The 19,392-nt window shown below is 40.7% G+C and overlaps 1 protein-coding gene across 1 annotated transcript; it reads left to right on the forward strand.

The window, feature by feature from the left end:
* Positions 1–399: 399 nt before the first annotated feature.
* Positions 400–19,382, forward strand: LOC118373579 (SPARC-like). Its single transcript, XM_052516813.1, has 10 exons — positions 400–544; positions 10,592–10,659; positions 10,907–10,945; positions 13,008–13,104; positions 15,406–15,527; positions 15,727–15,847; positions 17,014–17,147; positions 17,488–17,636; positions 18,203–18,351; positions 18,677–19,382. Exons 2-10 carry the CDS (start codon positions 10,600–10,602, stop codon positions 18,703–18,705), a joined length of 900 nt encoding a protein of 299 aa, XP_052372773.1. The 5' UTR covers positions 400–544; positions 10,592–10,599; the 3' UTR covers positions 18,706–19,382.
* Positions 19,383–19,392: the final 10 nt, after the last annotated feature.

The raw sequence follows: 19,392 nt of genomic DNA on the forward strand, positions 1-19,392 counted from the left end.
TATCATACCGAGGATGGAAACCTGTAGGTCTAATTAGTTAGGGTTGAACCACGATGACATGACCCTGGTCAGGACGGTTACATCACAGTAATAACAGTCATTAGATCCTCCCCTTAGTTTCCCAGACACTTCGTCAGACAACATAGAAGCTGAACATAGGAGTGGTTTCATGTTTTTCAAAACGTTATCACTGTCAAGTAAAATGCATACACAGTTAAATATCGGCTATCTACTGTAAAATAGAAACATTGGAATAATCACTTCTGAAAATGCATATCCTCCCAGTCTCTAAATAATGTCAACAACAACAAATAAAGAAAAAAGCAAACCTCCGAGTGCCTTCTGTCTAGAAGGCAGCATAGAGTTAAATTTAGGAGCGTCTGTCAGACCATCCCACCCCCTGAAGGGGGAGGGGATCAGGGGGGCTGCTTGGGCCGGCCCATTGTAAATGTCTTCTGTGTGAACTTGTGTAGCAGTTAGATTGACCCAGGAGCCTGCACAGCTGACTTCTCTTCTGTCTTTTCTGCTTGTTGGTGTTCTGAAGGTAAGACTGGGGTATCCTCCAGAATGACTTGCTGTGATTTAGCCAGTAAGGACTTCTCAGCTAACGTGGCACTAGAAACATTGTGCAGTGTTTTGAGTTTCTGTGATATTTGAACTATGTCAGGGTTTTCACAGTGTTTATATGCACAACAGTGATTGGAGGCTTTCCTGTGGTTGTAAAAAAGAGCAGTTATATTCAAGTTATGCTTGAAAATCATAGTTTATTTCTTGACCGCACCTTGAAAGTTAAAGTATATTGTGTGAGAGAGTAATGACATGACAAAATATATATTATATTTGAAGGGTGCATAGGTTAAAAGGTTTTAGTGCAAAATTTGAAATTAGTAAATATTTATTTTGAAACTATTGTTAATAGAATATTTATTTCAACAGAATATAGAAAAGTTATAGTTAAACAATTGATGTCCTTTTTCATTCATTCTCTTTTGGAACAGCACAATGTTCCAGAAGTATTGTGTGCCACATAGTCACTAGTAGGAGTGGTGGAGGGGGATGGGGCTCGACAAAGCCTGAGAGAGACAGAGAGAGACAGAGAGAGAGAGACAGAGAGAGAGACAGAGAGAGAGAGAGAGAGAGAGAGAGAGAGAGAGAGAGAGAGAGAGAGAGAGAGAGAGAGAGAGAGAGAGAGAGAGAGAGAGAGAGAGAGAGAGAGAGAGAGAGAGAGACAGAGAGAGACAGAGAGAGACAGAGAGAGACAGAGATGTTTACTGTTATTTTTTATTTTTTTATTCACTTTTGTTTATTTCCTACTTCACTTACTTTGGCAATGTTAACATATGTTCCCCATGCCAATAAAGCCCTTAAATTGAAATTGGAATGGAATTGAATTGAGAGAGAGAGAGAGAGAGAGAGAGAGAGCGAGAGAGAGAGAGACAGACAGAGAGGAGCTATTTTCAAAACAGATCCCTCCCTCCACTCCCAATTACTTCCATCAAAAGGAATGCATGTTACCATGGCAATCCCCACCAGCTGTTTAGGGGCTTTGTGAGACCTTGCAGATGTCTGTCTGATGGACTCTGAGTTTGACAAACTCTCTGTCCACTGTTCTGCCTGAGAAGAACTGCAACTTCTAATACAAATAAATACTTATGAAACAAGAAAAGGGACAACCATCTATTCTCAATTGCCTTTTTGTACAATGATATAACTCTATTAGGACATATTAGTCAATGTTTTTATATATTTTTTCTCATGTTTTGAAGTTGTCAGCTTTTTAGGAAAAGCCTGTTTCACCCGTTGAGAAATCAAAGCTGGCTTATAGGATCAATTTTTCTTCAGTCTAGCAGTGAACTAAATGTATTCAGGTTTGAGTTAAAGACTAAAGAATGGCAAACTGTTTACGCAATCCTCTTGCCTTTTGGTGAATTTAAATACTTTATTTAACTGTCTAACTTAGTATGAGAGGAGGTTGCATTTCCCTCCTCTAGTTGTCTGGTTCTATGTGCTGAAGGGTAGCTACTGTTGTGCAGAGTTTAAAGTTTAAACCAATTCAAGAAAGAGAGAAAGGACTGTGGACATTTTGAATTGGCTGCATGGCAACCCTAAGAAAGCTCTAATCCTCGACAGGAAGGATCATGCCATCTCTTCACCAGCAGTCTGACGTGGACATGGCGAAAATCTAAACTCGAGTCAGCATTAAAAAAAATACGATGGAATTAACCATAGAGTCTTTAGCTAGACCAGGAACGCCGGATCTCACCTCCTTCACTTCTTTAACCACTGAGCAAATGTACAGAATCACAAGAGGATGGAAACACAGGGGATGGGTGTGAGAGAGAGGGAGAGAGAGAGACTCAGAGGAGGAGAGAGGAGAGAGGTTTAGATTTACAGGAAGCAGGAAGGTATTGTCGAGCGACACTCCTCTGGCTCCGTGCCAGTACAGCTAGAGCGATGAGGGTCTGTAGGCCTGTATCCAGTGTTGCAGACTGACTAGCCCACTGTAGATGACAAAGGAGCTTCTGTGTTACGTAGTAAATTACTGACATACTCTTCTATATAGCCACATCAGGCCAGACTTCAGAGGGAAATGTGTTTATTAAAGAAACACATGTACAGCAAACACCATACTCAGTACGAACTCAAACACCTGATTGGCACAGATTTTGTATTAGTTACAGCTTTCTGGTAAATTGTTAAATGATGTAACTGGAGGAATAGGAAGTTGACAGCTGTTTTTTTTATGTGAGACAGGAAGTTTGAAGTTTGGCACCAGTAGACAAACTGAGAGGATTTAAGTTATAGGACTCAGTAATTCCATTCAGATTTGTATCTTAGGCACATGTTTCAACCCACTGCTTTAAGGTTAACCCTCTGAGACAGAGACAAAGAAAGAGAGAAGTGATGGTGGGATAGGGATGATTTAAACGGGTCAGGTGACTAAGTCTTAACTTGGGTTACATGGACTCCATATATCAGTCCTTGACTTTTCTCCCGTTCTCTTTTGTGTAGCTTAGAGGTCCCATGTGTTATGAATGGCCCATGTGTTATTAATGGCCCATGTGTTATTAATGGCCCATGTGTTATGAATGGCCCATGTGTTATGAATGGCCCATGTGTTATGAATGGCCCATGTGTTATTAATGGCCCATGTGTTATTAATGGCCCATGTGTTATTAATGGCCCATGTGTTATGAATGGCCCATGTGTTATGAATGGCCCGTGTGTTATGAATGGCCCATGTGTTATGAATGGCCCATGTGTTATGAATGGCCCATGTGTTATGAATGCCCCACGTGTTATGAATGGCCCACGTGTGTCAATATAAAAACTCCTGAGACTTTTTCTCAGATGGAGCACTTTGATTTGTTGTGAATGGTGTCATTTAAAGCACGGTAAAGTATGCTTGCTATTCAAATAGCTTGCTATTCAAAGAACGATAACATCAAGATTGGGATATACGTAGTGAACATACCTATTCCGAAGGTTCTGGAATAGGTTCTCAACATTTGACATGTTGTGAGATTTGCAGTAAAGGTTCAGGAATGGAATGGACAGGTGTGTCCTGTGACAGATACCACCCATTTCCTGTACGGCATCATGTATCTCATTGGACCTAGTTGTCCAGAGAAAAACAGCTAATTCAGAAAATATTTTGTTAGTATATTTCTCAAGACACTAACAACCTATGACTAGATTCATTTATTCATTTTTTTAAAAAGATTTTATTTCTAAATGAGTGCATGAGTTCAAAAAATGCATTGAGTCTTTGAGAGGGACTTTACCGGTGTTTTTCAGAATGTACATTTCATGCCGGTAAATGTTTGTCTATTTACCATGCTGAGGTCCTCCTCTGACCGACATGCACAGAGACTGAGCCACTAGTCCCCCTATAGCTACCAGGCTTCTTTTCCAAGACATTTAACCACCGGTTATATCACCCTGGATAAGCAGAAAGAATTCCCTAATCCTGCAGCCTTTAAAGCCTCTTTGAAAACCATTTAGAACCGCCTGGGCTGTTTTCCCCTCATAGTCGAGTTTACACCCCAACCCAACAAACATCCAAATGAAATACCTGCTAAAAAAGAGCCTCTTTATATCACAGTTTCCTCTACCTCTACCCTGTTTGATTATGAGCACTTCTTTCCAAATAAAATAATTTGTTTTTCAGTCATCCTCCCAATGAACTGATTGACTTACACATAATTTAAGAAAACAAGACTAAGTACGAATATGTTAAAATATCATTAAATAGGAAGTTTGGGAACACAGTAGCCCTCCAAGCTAAATATGGACATTTCTTGGAGATGATACCAGTATCTTTGTTTTCACATCTCTAGCTTCCTCTCAGACACTTCCTAGCTATATGTTTGTTAGAGGTGGTAGTCCAAGTTCTCAGTGAATAAACTGAGCATAAATGAACATTGGTTTTCAAAGCAGAGAGAACTTTCCTTGTGCACAGTATTTTGGGACGTCATCATCCCCAACTGCTGCCAGCTAGTCACTGTTTTTTTTCCACATCCAGAGTTCCAGACGCAGCAGAGGAACACATAGCTTGACACGGATCATCTCTAAACCAGGGCCTTGATCCCTTCTCCTACTGGGTAGTTTTCCTCCCTGGCCAATCAAAAAAATGTGAATGGGGATTGAACAGACTAAACAGGCTTGGCATGATTGGTTGTGGTGACACCTTAGGCCATTGTGATTGGCTGCTTACATTGTCACTCAACTTTTGCAGGAACATGACCCAAACTGCATATGGTCCTCATCAGCAGTGGTCTGTTGACATCTGATAAAACACAACCAAAGAAATTCTTCACAAACTGTCAGAAACCGTCTCAGGGAAACTCATTGTCCTCACCAGGGTCTTGACTTGACTGCAGTTCGGGGTAGTAATTGACTTCAGTGGACAAATGCGCACCTTCGATGGCCACTGGCACGCTGTGATCTTCATGGATGAAACCCGGTTTCAACTGTACCGGGTAGAAGAGGTTTGCGTGTGGACGAGCGGTTTGCTGATGTCAACGTTGTTAATAGTGCCCCATGGTGGCAGTGGGGTTATGGTATGGGCAGGCATAAGCTACAGACAATGAACAGAATGGCATTTTATCGATGGCAATTTGAATGCACAGAGATACCATAACGAGATCCTGAGGCCCATTGTCGTGCCGTTCATCCACCGCCATCACGTCATGTTTCTGCATGATAATGCACAGCCCCATGTCGGAAGGATCTGTACACAATTCCTGGAAGCTGAAAATGTCCCAGTTTTTCCATGGCCTGTATACTTACAAGACATATCACCCATTGACCATGTTTGGGATGCTCTGGATCAACGTGTACGACAGCGTGTTCCAGTTCCCACCAATATCCAGTAACTTCGCACAGCCTTTGAACAGGAGTGGGGACAACGTTCCACAGGCCACAATCAACAGCCTGATTAACTCTATGCAAAGGAGATGTGTGGCGCTCCATGAGTCAAATTGTGGTCACACCAGATACTGACGGGTTTTCTGATCCGCGCCCTGACCTTTTTTGGGGGGGTATCTGTGACATGAGTATCTGTCAGGGGTGGAAGATAGGGGGTACAGTCCGGTACATCATCCGAGCAAAAGACATCGTGGCGGAACGCCGTACGGGTAAAACATGAGCCCATTGCAATAATTCAAACAAAATGTCCAGAAAACTGTAGGCCATTATACCACTATTTATCATTACTAAACTCAGCAAAAAAAAAAAAATATTTTCCTTTTACAGAACCCTGTCTTTCAAATATAATTAGTAAAAATTAGTAAAAATCAAAGATTCACAGATCTTCATTGTAATGGGTTTAAACACTGTTTCCACATGCTTGTTCAATGAACCAAAAACAATTAATGAACATGCACCTGAGGAACGGTCGTTTTAAGACACTAACAGCTTACAGAGGGTAGGCAATTAAGGTCACAGTTATGAAAACTTAGGACACTAAATAGGCCTTTCGACTGACTCTGAAAAACACCAAAAGAAAGATGCCCAGGGTCCCTGCTCATCTTCGTGAACGTGCCTTAGGCATGCTGCAAGGATGCATGAGGACTGCAGATGTGGCCAGGGCAATAAATTGCAATGTCCGTGCTGTGAGACGCCTAAGACAGCGCTACAGGGAGACGTATGGGTATACATCGATTCATCTCTATAACAATCTGAAGCTGAGCTGCGGCCTGTCTATTATTTCATTATTGGCTAATAGGAACCGTTTCCTTTCAAACCTATCGCCGACACTTGCTGTATCATAGTTTAGTGAGGATAGGAGGGTGAACAGGGTTGTTCTGACACCCAGACGTTTTTTGGGGTCCATGTGCATTCAGAGAGAGAGAGAGAGAGAGAGAGTGGAGTGCACCTGTGAGACAAAGGGCCCTTGTTTTGAAGCACAGATCAAACTCTTCACAGGGCTCAGTCAGAAAGAGAGGGAAGAGAGAGAGGGGAGACAGGGGTTTTGCTCTACAGGACAAAGATCCCTTATAAGTCCCTTATATTCCTTCCCTTATCCATTATCTAGTGGCTCACTGTCTGGCTGGCCTCCTTCCATTGTAAATGTCCCTTTGATGTGTGTGTGTGTGTGTGTGTGTGTGTGTGTGTGTGTGTGTGTGTGTGTGTGTGTGTGTGTGTGTGTGTGTGTGTGTGTGTGTGTGTGTGTGTGTGTGTGTGTGTGTGTGTGTGTGTGTGTGTGTGTGTGTGTTGGGCTCAATTAGAAATCTTGTTGTTTGCGAAAGAAAAGCCTTTTTTTTGTCCATTAAAATAACATCAAATTGATCAGAAATTCAGTGTAGACATTGTTAATGTTGTAAATAACTACTGTAGCTGGAAACGGCAGATTTTTTAATGGAATATCTACATAGACGTACAGAGGCCCATTATCAGCAACCATCACTGTGTTCCAATGGCACATTGTGTCAGCTAATCCAAGTTTAACATTTTAAAAGGCTAATTGATCATTAGAAAACCCTTTTGCAATTGTGGTAGCACAGCTGAAAACTGTAGCTCTGATTAAAGAAGCAATAAACTGGCCTTCTTTAGACTAGTTGAGTATCTGGAGCATCAGCATTTGTGGGTTTGATTACAGGCTAAAAATGTCCAGAAACAAAAACCTTTCTTCTGAATCTCGTCAGTCTATTTTTGTTCTGAGAAATGAAGGCTATTCCATGCGAGAAATTGCCAAGAAACTGAAGATCTCGTACAACACTGTGTACTACTCCTTCACAGAACAGCGCAAACTGGCACTAACCAGAATAGAAAGAGGAGTGGGAGGCCCCGGTACACAACTGAGCAAGAGGACAAGTACATTACAGTGTCTAGTTTGAGAAACAGACGCCTCACAAGTCCTCAACTGGTAGCTTCATTAAATAGTACCCACAAAACACCAGTCTCAACGTCAACAGTGAAGAGGCGCTCCGGGATGCTGGGCTTCTAGGCAAAGTTGCAAAGAAAAAGCCATATCTCAGACTGGCCAATAGAAAGAAAAGATTAAGATGGGCCAAAGAACATAGACACTGGACAGAGGAACTCTCCCTACCATAACACCATAGACAGCAGTAAAGAAGCCAGCGTGGAGAGGGAACATCCCACTGGGCACAAACTGGTTGAATCAACGTTGTTTCAACGTAATTTGTCAACGTATTGTGACTTGTAATCTCGGTGGAAAATAGGGTGACATTTCAACCACAGAATTGTGTCATTCATCATGGCAACCAATTTTCAACATAGACAAACATATTTATAAAATATGTTTAATTTTTTACCTTTGAAACAACGTCAGATCTTCAACGTTATATCAACTATCCCCCCAAAAAAAAGAAATATATATATTTTTTAAATAGACTGGGCAGCACCTCCTAACCTCCTACTGGAGAGCAGATCCATCTACAGCTGACCTTGGTCTCCCATCCAGAGTTTTAACCAATCCCTGATTAGCTTTGATATGTGTCACTGACTACTACCAATGTGCCATGGTGAAAATGATTATTGAGCGATCTCTAAATAATGAAATAGATTCACTGCTGCTATCCAAGTCATTCCAAAAGGTAGGTTTAACAGAGCAAATGACATGTGACTCATCCTTCATCACTCCTGTATCATCAAGGATGATATTTAGGCCTGTGGAGCATTAAGGAAGTAATCACCAGATATGGTTTCAGTTCAACGCAGAGGATTCAACTAAAAATAGACACTACATACAGAGACCATAGAGCTTCAAGTATAATCTGTCAAGTTGATCATTAATATGTTGGATTCACGTCCCCATCTCATCCAAAACTAGGACTAAATCAAATCAAACTTGATTTAAAGTGCGTTTAAAAAGTTTGATGTAAGTCCTATTCTTTAACCTAGATTTTTTTTTTTTGAGATGGAGACGTGAATCCAACATATCAATTATTAATTTGTAAACTGGATATTGAATTGTATTCGGTTGTCAACGCAACCAAATATCAACAATTGAAGGAGATGTATCTTCAGCTTGGATAGTTCCATCTGTACCACAGACTTAGTCTGGTTTAATTACAGATTGTCTGCAAATTAATCATTAATATGTTGGATTCACGTCTCCATCTCAACCAAAACAATTAGTCTGTGTGATTAATGGTGGGGGGTGTCTTTTTACAAAAGCATCTATAAAGCTTGAATGGTTTGAGCTACAAACTATTAAAAGTTATCTATGAAAAGCGGAGAATCTCACAAACACACACGTAGTGTCTATAATACTGTAATACGCGCACATAGTTGCTGTCACAAACTCGAATCTCCACACAGTTATCACTGACTAGTTGGACAATACTTTCCCACTGAGAATATATATAATAAAATATATATATAAATTCGTTTTTATCAGGTTTTTGCTTTGGCACAACTTGTTTTTTTTTTATTGACATTTGTCATTAAAACTCATGAAAGCAACTGTTTATGTCAAATTATTTTGTGTTCTACTTGTATCCCTGGTTATCGTGATAATAAAATGGTAAATTTTGAGGCTAAATATAATGACTGGACATGCAGACAAATGAAAGTCAGATAAATGAAAAGCCGATTTTTAGCTGGGATCTCAGGACTGATCGGGTTTTTAAAGAAGTATATGTTGGATTCAAGTCTCCAACTAAACCAAACAATACAAGTTAAAGAAAAGGATTGAAACTATTCAACATTACATACCTAGTTGATATTTGGTTGGTGTTGTCAACCAAACACAATTCAAGATCACTTTAGTGAAGGCTATCTTACAAACAAATGTGTTTATTCAACCTAAAGAACTAGGTTATTGTAAATGTAATAATAGAAGGCGTGCATGCTTAAGATAGCATGTGAAAGGTTTCAGGTCTGTGGAGATCTTCATAAATGCTGAACAACCTGTTCAGAATCTCAAACAGCATCATTCATGTACATTTACTGTACTACTGATGTAATCTAGGTCATAGTACTGTACTACTGATCATTTGATTGTTCTATTTATACCTTTATTTAACCAGGCAAGTCAGAACAAAGTCTTATTTACAATGACGGCCTAGGAACAGTGGGTTATCTGCCTGTTCGGGGGCAGAATGACAGATTTGTACCTTGTCAGCGTGGGGATTTGAACTTGCAACCTTGCGGTTGCAAGTCCAACACTCTAACCACTAGGCCACCCTGCCACCCCCTTCTATGAGATGAAGCACAGTGATAACACAATAAGTTGTTGTATAAAATAAAAAACATATCTGACATTGATAGTGCAGTGAAAACCCATTTAGATGACAACTAAAGCAAAAATAATGTGAAATTGTTTTGAAAGCATGGCGATGACACATTGGAAAATCAACACATTTCTGGTTGTCTTTTTGAGTGGGTCAACATCAGTCTTTTTGAGTGGGTGAAAATAGGTTGGAATCTCATTGATCTTTTTGAGTGGGTGAAAATAGGTTGGAATCTCATTGATCAACATCAGTCTTTTTGAGTGGGTGAGTAAAGGTTGAAACACCTCAACCAAATATTACACACATTTCCACAAATGACGTGGTGTGCCCAGTGAAATGCCTGTTCATAAAGAAGGTGTTATGTGATCCAAGTCTATACTAAAAGTCTATACAAGTTCACCTGAATGTAATACTGCAGGCCACTAGTACTAGACTACATTCAAAATAACTTTTCTTATTATCTATTATCTAGGTGTAAATACAAAAAGTCAATCAGGAGATTGAATTTAGCTCCGGTGATTGAATTGAAGAGAGTCATTTGAGCTATCCACAAAGAATGTGAACGTAGCTGTCTCCCTATAATCAGACAGGACAGTGAACGGTTTGTCTGGAACCAAACACTACCCATGAGCCTTTTGTGATTCTTGAAGTAGCGTCTTGTCTTGTCCCTGCATGACTTGTTTGACCGCACCTGATCAAATGTCTGGACTGTGTCTGGCCCGTACACTTTATACACTGCGTATTATAAAGGACATAGTGCTGCAATCTAGACAGGCGGTAAACTGGAAAGGAGTATGACCTTACCTGCACCTCGTTATGAAACCAAACGTCAGTTGAATTGAATGTGTGTAATGTGTATTAAAAGTTCATCTTTGTGTCTCTCTCTCTAGACTGAACGATGAGGGTGTGTATCGTCTTCCTCCTGTGCCTAGCTGGCCAGGTGTTCACCGCTTCCATTGTAAGTGTCCCTTTGATGTGTGTGTGTGTGTGTGTGTGTGTGTGTGTGTGTGTGTGTGTGTGTGTGTGTGTGTGTGTGTGTGTGTGTGTGTGTGTGTGTGTGTGTGTGTGTGTGTGTGTGTGTGTGTGTGTGTGTGTGTGCACGTGTGTGTGTGCACGCTCGCATGTGTGTGTGTGTGTTCACTTGTATTGTCACTGAAAAAGCATTGCAAGCAATCATAATAACACCATCATCATAACCATTTCAGACGGAGGAGGAGCCCATCATTGATGATGTCGTTGAGGAGGTAAGGTCATTGACTTGTTTACTGAATTCTATGGACAGGTGTGCTAAATAAGGGGGGAAAACAACATTAAACAGCTTGCACATACCCACTGGGAACACACTGGGCACACACTGGGCACACACTGGGCACACACTGGGCACACACTGGGCACACACTGGGCACACACTGGGCACACACTGGGCACACACTGGGCACACACTGGGCACACACTGGGAACACACTGGGAACACACTGGTTTGTTTGAATCAACGTTTCTTTCTCCACGTCATGGATTAGATGTTGAATTGATGTCTGTTCCCAGTGGGAGCAAATTAGGAATGGTGTACTGTAGGAATTAAAACACAGCCAGATCAAAATAATTAGGAATAGTGTACTGTAGGAATTAAAACACAGCCAGATTAAAATAATTAGGAATAGTGTACTGTAGGAATTAAAACACAGCCAGATTAAAATAATTAGGAATAGTGTACTGTAGGAATTAAAACACAGCCAGATTAAAATAATTAGGAATAGTGTACTGTAGGAATTAAAACACAGCCAGATTAAAATAATTAGGAATAGTGTACTGTAGGAATTAAAACACAGCTAGATTAAAATAATTAGGAATAGTGTACTGTAGGAATTAAAACACAGCTAGATTAAAATAATTAGGAATAGTGTACTGTAGGAATTAAAACACAGCTAGATTAAAATAATTAGGAATAGTGTACTGTAGGAATTAAAACACAGCTAGATTAAAATAATTAGGAATAGTGTACTGTAGGAATTAAAACACAGCCAGATTAAAATAATTAGGAATAGTGTACTGTAGGAATTAAAACACAGCTAGATTAAAATAATTAGGAATAGTGTACTGTAGGAATTAAAACACAGCCAGATTAAAATAATTAGGAATAGTGTACTGTAGGAATTAAAACACAGCCAGATTAAAATAATTAGGAATAGTGTACTGTAGGAATTAAAACACAGCTAGATTAAAATAATTAGGAATAGTGTACTGTAGGAATTAAAACACAGCTAGATTAAAATAATTAGGAATAGTGTACTGTAGGAATTAAAACACAGCTAGATTAAAATAATTAGGAATAGTGTACTGTAGGAATTAAAACACAGCTAGATTAAAATAATTAGGAATAGTGTACTGTAGGAATTAAAACACAGCTAGATTAAAATAATTAGGAATAGTGTACTGTAGGAATTAAAACACAGCTAGATTAAAAGCAATGACACAACATGTATATTCTTTACTCTCTCTGTGTCTTTTGACAAATTAACAAACTAAAACAAAACAGTACAACTTTGACTAAAATAATTTATCTCCACCAAAGCGAGAGAGCGAGAGAGAGAGAGAGAGAGCGAAAGAAGAGAGAGAGAGCGAGAGAGAGCGAGAGAGAGCGAGAGAGAGAGAGAGAGAGAGAGAGAGCGAGGGAGAGAGAGAGAGAGAGTGAGAGAGAGAGAGAGAGAGAGAGCGAGGGAGAGCGAGAGAGAGAGAGAGAGAGAGAGAGAGAGAGAGAGAGAGAGAGCGAGAGAGAGAGAGCGAAAGAGAGCGAGAGAGAGCGAGAGAGAGCGAGAGAGAGAAAGAGAGAGAGAGCGAAAGAGAGCAAGAGAGAGAGCGAAAGAGAGCGAGAGAGAGCGAGAGAGAGCGAGCGAGCGAGAGAGAGAGAGCGAGAGAGAGAGAGAGAGTGAGAGAGAGCGAGAGAGTAGAATCCCACAGGTTATAAATACATCGGACAGGAAACCATGACGTTTTAATGGCTTCACCACATGTGGCTCAGACTCTATCCACCCCATCCAGCTGTAGGCTGCTACACCTCTCAAGACCTGTCTGAAGTACAGACTTTGGCTACACTTCCTTCTGCACCTTGACAACTAAAGACATTTAGCTACAGCTCAATTTTCTGGTACTGAAGTTGTGCTACCAAATCATGCCCATTGCCCATAGCTTATGTACAATACTGTCATCTTTGATATGGTATATAATTCACTTTAAATGTGATGAGTGAAACTGTTGGAAGTACAATGTCTCTATTGACGGCTCCATGTATTGACCGGTTTGTCTCAGGCACAGCCAGAAGTGGGAGCCAACCCAGTGCAGGTAGAGATTGGAGACTTTGACGAGGCCATTGATGTTGTGGAGGAGGAAGAGGACATCGCTGAGAGTGAGTAAATACACATTGTAGCTGGTTGAGAGAAGCTGGTTGAGACAATTCCAAGAGTGTGCAAAGCTTTCATCAAGGCAAAGGGTGGCTACTTTGAAGAATCTCAAATCTCAAATAAATTTGATTTTTGATTAACACTTTTTTGGTTACTACCTGATTCCATATGAGTTATATCATAGTTTTGATGTCTTCACTATTATTCTACAATGTGGGAAATAGTAAAAAACAAACAAAAAAAACACAAATGACTTTTGACTAGTACTATGTGATCGTCTAAAAAATGTAAGCAAGGTTTGAAATGATTATGTTTTAGTCAAATATTATATCAGTTTGGGCTTCTTGTGGTCAATTTGTAGTCTACAAATTATTTGTAATTATGCCCCCTGACCATCCGTTCAAGAAAAGATTGTCCCGCAGCTGAATCAAGTTGATGATCCCTGGGCTAGTATATATTTTAAGCTGCTTAGGAACCATTAGCTTTAGGAAAGGTGTGACAACATCAATCAAATGAAGCTGCATGTTGGTGATCCTTTGCAGCAGCTGTGTTGTGAGATAAGAGAGGGAGGGGTGGGTACACGTTGGTAATGACAGAGTTCTTCTGTCAGACAGACCTTTCATTATGTGTTCCATCCAATGGTTCCACCAAGCTTCTTGGAAACAAAAAATAAACTCTTCTCCTAATTGGCAGGGGCTCCGCCACACTCCTTCCTTACTAACTACCGCAAGGAATATGTATATACAATTAATTTGGAAAGAATTCAAACCCCTTGACTTTTTCCCACATTTTGTTATGTTACAGCCGTATTCTAAAATTGATTAAATTGTTTTTTTCTCCTCATCAATCTACACACAATACCCCATAATGACAAAGCAAAAACATTTGTTATTTCATTTATAAAATAAAACATGTAAATATCACATTTACATAAGTATTCAGACCCTTTACTCAGTACTTTGTTGAAGCACCTTTGGTAGCGATTATAGCTTTGAGTCTTCTTGAGTATGACGCTACAAGCTTGGCAAACCTGTATTTGGTTAGTTTCTCCCATTCTTCTCTGCGGATCCTCTCAAGCTCTGTCAGGTTGGATGGGGAGCATCGCTGCACGGCTATATTCAGGTCTCTCCAGAGATGTTCGATGGGGTTCAAGTCCGGGCTCTGGCTGGGCCACTCAATGACATTCAGAGACTTGTCCCGAAGCCACTCCTGCATTGTCTTAGCTGCGCGCTTAGGGTCATTGTCCTGTTGGAAGGTGAACCTTCACCAGTCTGAGGTCCTGAGTGCTCTGGAGCAGGTTTTCATCAAGGATCTCTTTGTACTTTGCTCCGTTCATCTTTGCCTTGATCCTGACGAGTCTCCCAGTCCCTGCCTCTGAAAAACATCCCCACAGCATGATGCTGTCACCACCATGCTTCACCGTAGGGATGGTGCCAGGTTTCCTCCAGACATGATGCTTGGCATTCAGTCAAAGAGTTCTATCTTGGTTTTATCAAACCAAAGAATCTTGTTTCTGATGGGCTGGGAGTCTTTAGGTGCATTTTGGCAAACTCCAAGCAAACTCTTTTATCTAGCTTTCATCTAGCCACTCTACAGTGGAACTGGAGCTCTGTCAGAGTGACCATCGGGTTCTTGGTCACCTCCCTGACCAAGGCCCTTCTCCCCCGAATACTCAATTTGGCCGGGCGGCCATCTCTAGGAAGAGTTTTGGTGGTTCCAAACTACTTCCATTTATAATGATGGAGACCACTGTGTTCTTAGGGACCTTCAATGCTGCAGAACATTTTTGGTACCCTTCCCCAGGAATTTTCCTCTGAGCTCTTCAGACAATCCCTTCGACCTCATGGCTAGATTTTTTTGCTCTGACATGCACTGTCAACTGTGGGACCTTATATAGACAGGTGTGTGCTTTTCCAAATTCTGTCCAATCAATTAAATTTACCACAGGTTGGACTCCACTCAAGCTGTAGAAACATATCAAGGATGATCAATGGAAACAGGATTCACCTGAGCACATTTTCGAGTCTCATAGCAAAGGGTCTGAATATTTATGTAAATAAGGTATTTCTGTTTTTATTTGTAATACATTTGCATTTAGTCATTTTGGGGTATTGTGTGTAGATTGCTGAGATTTTAGAATAAGGCTGCAACGTAACAAAATATGAAAAAAGTCAAGGGGTTCGAATTCTTTCCAAGTGCATTGTATCTGTTGAATAGCTGAGTAGGAAATTCAAGGGCAAAAGAACACTTCAGAAATGTTCCATTTTTAATGTTCCAGAATTGTTTTTAACACTTTCCTTCGTTAGACCCCTGTTTGAACCACCACTGCAAGAAGGGAAAGGTGTGTGAGGTCGATGAGGAGAACACCCCCATGTGTGTCTGCCAGGACCCCACTACCTGCCCTGCTGCCATTGAAGAGTTTGAGCATGTGAGTTATCATCATAGAAATTATATTCTAATCTGTTCAGCATCAACATCAAGTAGTCCTAGACATTTCTCATACACAACACTGTTCCTAATACAGTGTGACCTGTACAGTAATGCTACTACTGATATGCATCATTGGCTCATTCTTGATATAGATTCTGATTTATATCTGATTCATGAATGTAATCTGTGCATCCCAGGTCTGCGCCACCGACAACACAACCTACGACTCTTCCTGCCACTTCTTTGCCCAGAAGTGCAGTCTGGAGGGAACCAAGAAGGGCCACAAGCTGCACCTAGACTACATCGGGCCATGCAAATGTGAGCTATGCTTTATCGTTACAAATTGCATTTAATTCATATCAATTCGATGTAATAACCCTCCCAGGGGCCATTGAGAATGTTTTAATCCAACCATTTAATTCAGTGAAATAATTTTCACCTTTTTTGAGAATCCCCCTTAGACACATTTTCCTCCGAGACTCCGTTCCCAGTGTGATTATGTAACAGTATAACTTTAGACCGTCCCCTCGCCCATACCCGGGCGTGAACCAGGGACCCTGTGCACACATCAACAACAGTCACCCACGAAGAATCGTTACCCATTGCTCCACAAAAGCCGCGGCCCTTGCAGAGCAAGGGGAACCACTACCTCAAGGTCTCAGAGCAAGTGACGTCACCGATTGAAACGCCACTTAGCGTGCACCACCATTAATTAGCTAGCCGCATCACATCCGTTACAATTGGTTATGCTGTCTGAGAGCTGAAGCCCTGCTGAAAGCTTCTCCAGGGGAGTGATTAATGGGCTGAACTAGAGGGACCTTGCCTTAGGGACTCCAACACACAGAGTGGAGGGCAGGCTGTAGCATGCTCACTGCATCGCCGTCCTTCTCAATTTACCGCTGAATCTGCAGCTAAATGTCTGTCATTAAATAACAGAAGCAAGCCCATGCATCTCTCACTGTTGGTGATGAATACCTTAGGACTGAAAGGCGCAGATGGAGATCATGTTGTTGCACGTTGTGGATCCAAAAACTTAAAAGAACACTTTTTTAAAAACTATTGGCCTCTACATGTCAAGTACAGTGTTCAACCAAGGAATAAAATAAAAGGTAGAGAATCCTTGCCTTAGGGGCTGTGTGCATCAATCATACATTTCAGTGGACACAAATGTCACATTTTGTGTGAGTTGTGGGTTTTATGTTCTATGACAAAAGGCATTTTGAGAATGGATTTTGACTTAAATATCATACTTGTAAAACAACATTCTGACCATGACTTACTTGACTTAATTAAATGAAACCCTTTGGCTCCTTGCGGACCGTAGGTCATTGAACCTGCCTTCTCCAATTGTTCCTGGGTATTCCCCGTTTCCTTTTCTCTCTCTGACCATACCTAATGTTTCTTCCTGTGTGTCTCTCCAGTCACTGAGCCCTGTGTGGACAGCTCTGACATATAACTCATTCTCCTTCCTGTTTATTCTCCAGTCATCGAGGCCTGCATGGATGCTGAGCTGAATGAGTTCCCCCTGCGCATGAGGGACTGGCTGAAGAACGTTCTGGTCAGCCTGTACGAGCGCGATGAGGAGAACAACCTCCTGACTGAGAAGCAGATGCTTAGAGTAAGTCCAATTATCAATTTCTATAAACACAGCACAGGAACTGTTTACTGTTTGCCTACTGAGGATGGGTCATAGTCCTTATTAAACACAGCAGAGAACCAATTCCTTTTGCTTGAGTTCATTTACCGAACTCTGCGGATGGGTCAAAATATATATATATTTAACCTTTATTTAACTAGGCAAGTCAAATATGATTATAGGATTTGATGTTCTGCTTTCATGATGAAGTTGACTCCTTTTGTGCATCCAACCCTACTGGGAATGATTTATCAGTTGGTTCAATTCAAAAGAATATTAGACAAACTAATGTTTGCAAAAAAAAATGTGAATTGCCTTGCAGGTGAAGAAGATCTACGAGAACGAGAAGAGACTGCAGGCTGGAGAGCACTCCCTGGACCTGCTGGCCCACGACTTTGAGAAGAACTACAACATGTACATTTTCCCAGTCCACTGGCAGTTCGGTCAGCTGGACCAGCACCCCGTCGATGGGTAGGTTGAGGAGAAGAAGAAGAGTTTCCTGTCTTCTGCTTCAGCTGGATTGTTTCAACATCACACAAATACAGGCTTGCTTGGGCTATAACTTTGATTCAACTCGGTACCAGTCAGGACATAAATAATTAAACATTTCTACAATGTTTCAGAAAGGATATTGGCAGCATGCCTGAATCTATTGTTTTATGAGCAAAAAAGCAACTGACAATGCTACGTTCTTCATAATGCTGACTATTTAAAGGATCATATGGGTTTTCTATGGTCTAAAACTATAGCTTAGAAAGTCTTCATAATGCTGACTATTTAAAGGATCATATGGGTTTTCTATGGTCTAAAACTATAGCTTAGAAAGTCTTCATAATGCTGACTATTTAAAGGATCATATGGGTTTTCTATGGTCTAAAACTATAGCTTAGAAAATCTTCATAAAGCTACCTATTTAAAGGATCATATGGGTTTTCTATGGTCTAAAACTATAGCTTAGAAAATCTTCATAAAGCCTTTATAAATCCTTTACAAGGCCTACATAGATGCTTCGTAACATGTTTTCTGTGGTGTTGTAGGTTCCTGTCCCACACAGAGCTGGCCCCCCTGCGCGCCCCTCTCATCCCCATGGAGCACTGCACCACTCGTTTCTTCGAGCAGTGCGACGCTGACAATGACAAGTACATTGCCCTGGAGGAGTGGGCCAACTGCTTCAGCATCAAGGAGCGTGAGTAGTTTTAAAAACACCTCGTTCATAGTTTTACACTCGTTATTTTACTGCCTCAAAAGAAACCAGGAGGACCAAGGCACACTTTGGGCTGTTAAAATGTCTTCCTTGTTTGCGTCTGAAATTACACCCTATTCCCTATATAGTGCACTACTTTTGACCAGAGCCCTTTGGGCTATATAGGGCACAGGGTGCCATTTCAGACGCAGCCATGTCTTCTCGTCCTTGTATTGTACTGGTTGGTTGTTGATTTTAAAATGGTTCATAGCAGGATCATTTCATTACCACTTGTTAATTCTGGGCTGGTTTTTCTTTTTGTTTCCAGAGGATGTCAACAAGGACCTTGTCATCTAAACTCACCCCGCTGACCTCCAGTATGAAAACTAGTCTCTATTGGGACGAGGTGCTAAGCTGATCCCTAAATTAAAGGAACACTGTAACGGTGCTAACTGTAACTAATTAACGACCTCCTATACCACTAACATTGATGAAAAAAAAAGAGATGTGCACCGTCTGAACTAACAATCACAAAACGTCACCATGATGCAACTTCAAATTTGTCTTGTTTTTGGGCAAATAAATACGTTTATTTTTAAGTTTTAAACCAGATAGATTAGTAACAGAGAGAGACTTGTGACGAGAGAGAGATATAAATGTATGTTGAACAGGTTGGGATAATGGATGTTAATCACAACATTTATCTTTTTTTTCACTTAATCAGGGCTGTGATTTAATAACTTCAATTTGAAAATTCTTTTGAAGGAGACAAATTTGTAAAAATCAAATAAATTCTAAATAAATGCTCCTTTCGCTTTTTAAACATATTTAGTTGTTTTCACTCTTTTGGTGGTGTACTCATTTTGTTATCTCTGTTCTTTTGTTCGTTAGTTCATTGACTTTGACTACTGCTTTAAATTAAGGCCTGACTTTCCACAGGTTGGTTTTCTGACATAGATTCTGTCACACAACAAGGGCATAAGTGTACTGAAAAATTATTGAGACAATAAAAAGGAAATATTGTTTAAACTCTACGAGGAAAGC

This window comes from Oncorhynchus keta, chromosome 4, assembly GCF_023373465.1.
Source record: "Oncorhynchus keta strain PuntledgeMale-10-30-2019 chromosome 4, Oket_V2, whole genome shotgun sequence".
NCBI classification, from domain to species: domain Eukaryota; kingdom Metazoa; phylum Chordata; class Actinopteri; order Salmoniformes; family Salmonidae; genus Oncorhynchus; species Oncorhynchus keta.

Excerpts from the sequence above, each read along its gene's own strand:
- LOC118373579 (XM_052516813.1), top strand. The coding sequence starts at position 10,600 with ATGAGGGTGTGTATCGTCTTCCTCCTGTGCCTAGCTGGCCAGGTGTTC. Across the intron at positions 15,528-15,726 it reads CCATTGAAGAGTTTGAGCAT|GTCTGCGCCACCGACAACAC; the intron begins GTGAGTTATCAT and ends TGTGCATCCCAG. Across the intron at positions 17,637-18,202 it reads GACCAGCACCCCGTCGATGG|GTTCCTGTCCCACACAGAGC; the intron begins GTAGGTTGAGGA and ends GTGGTGTTGTAG.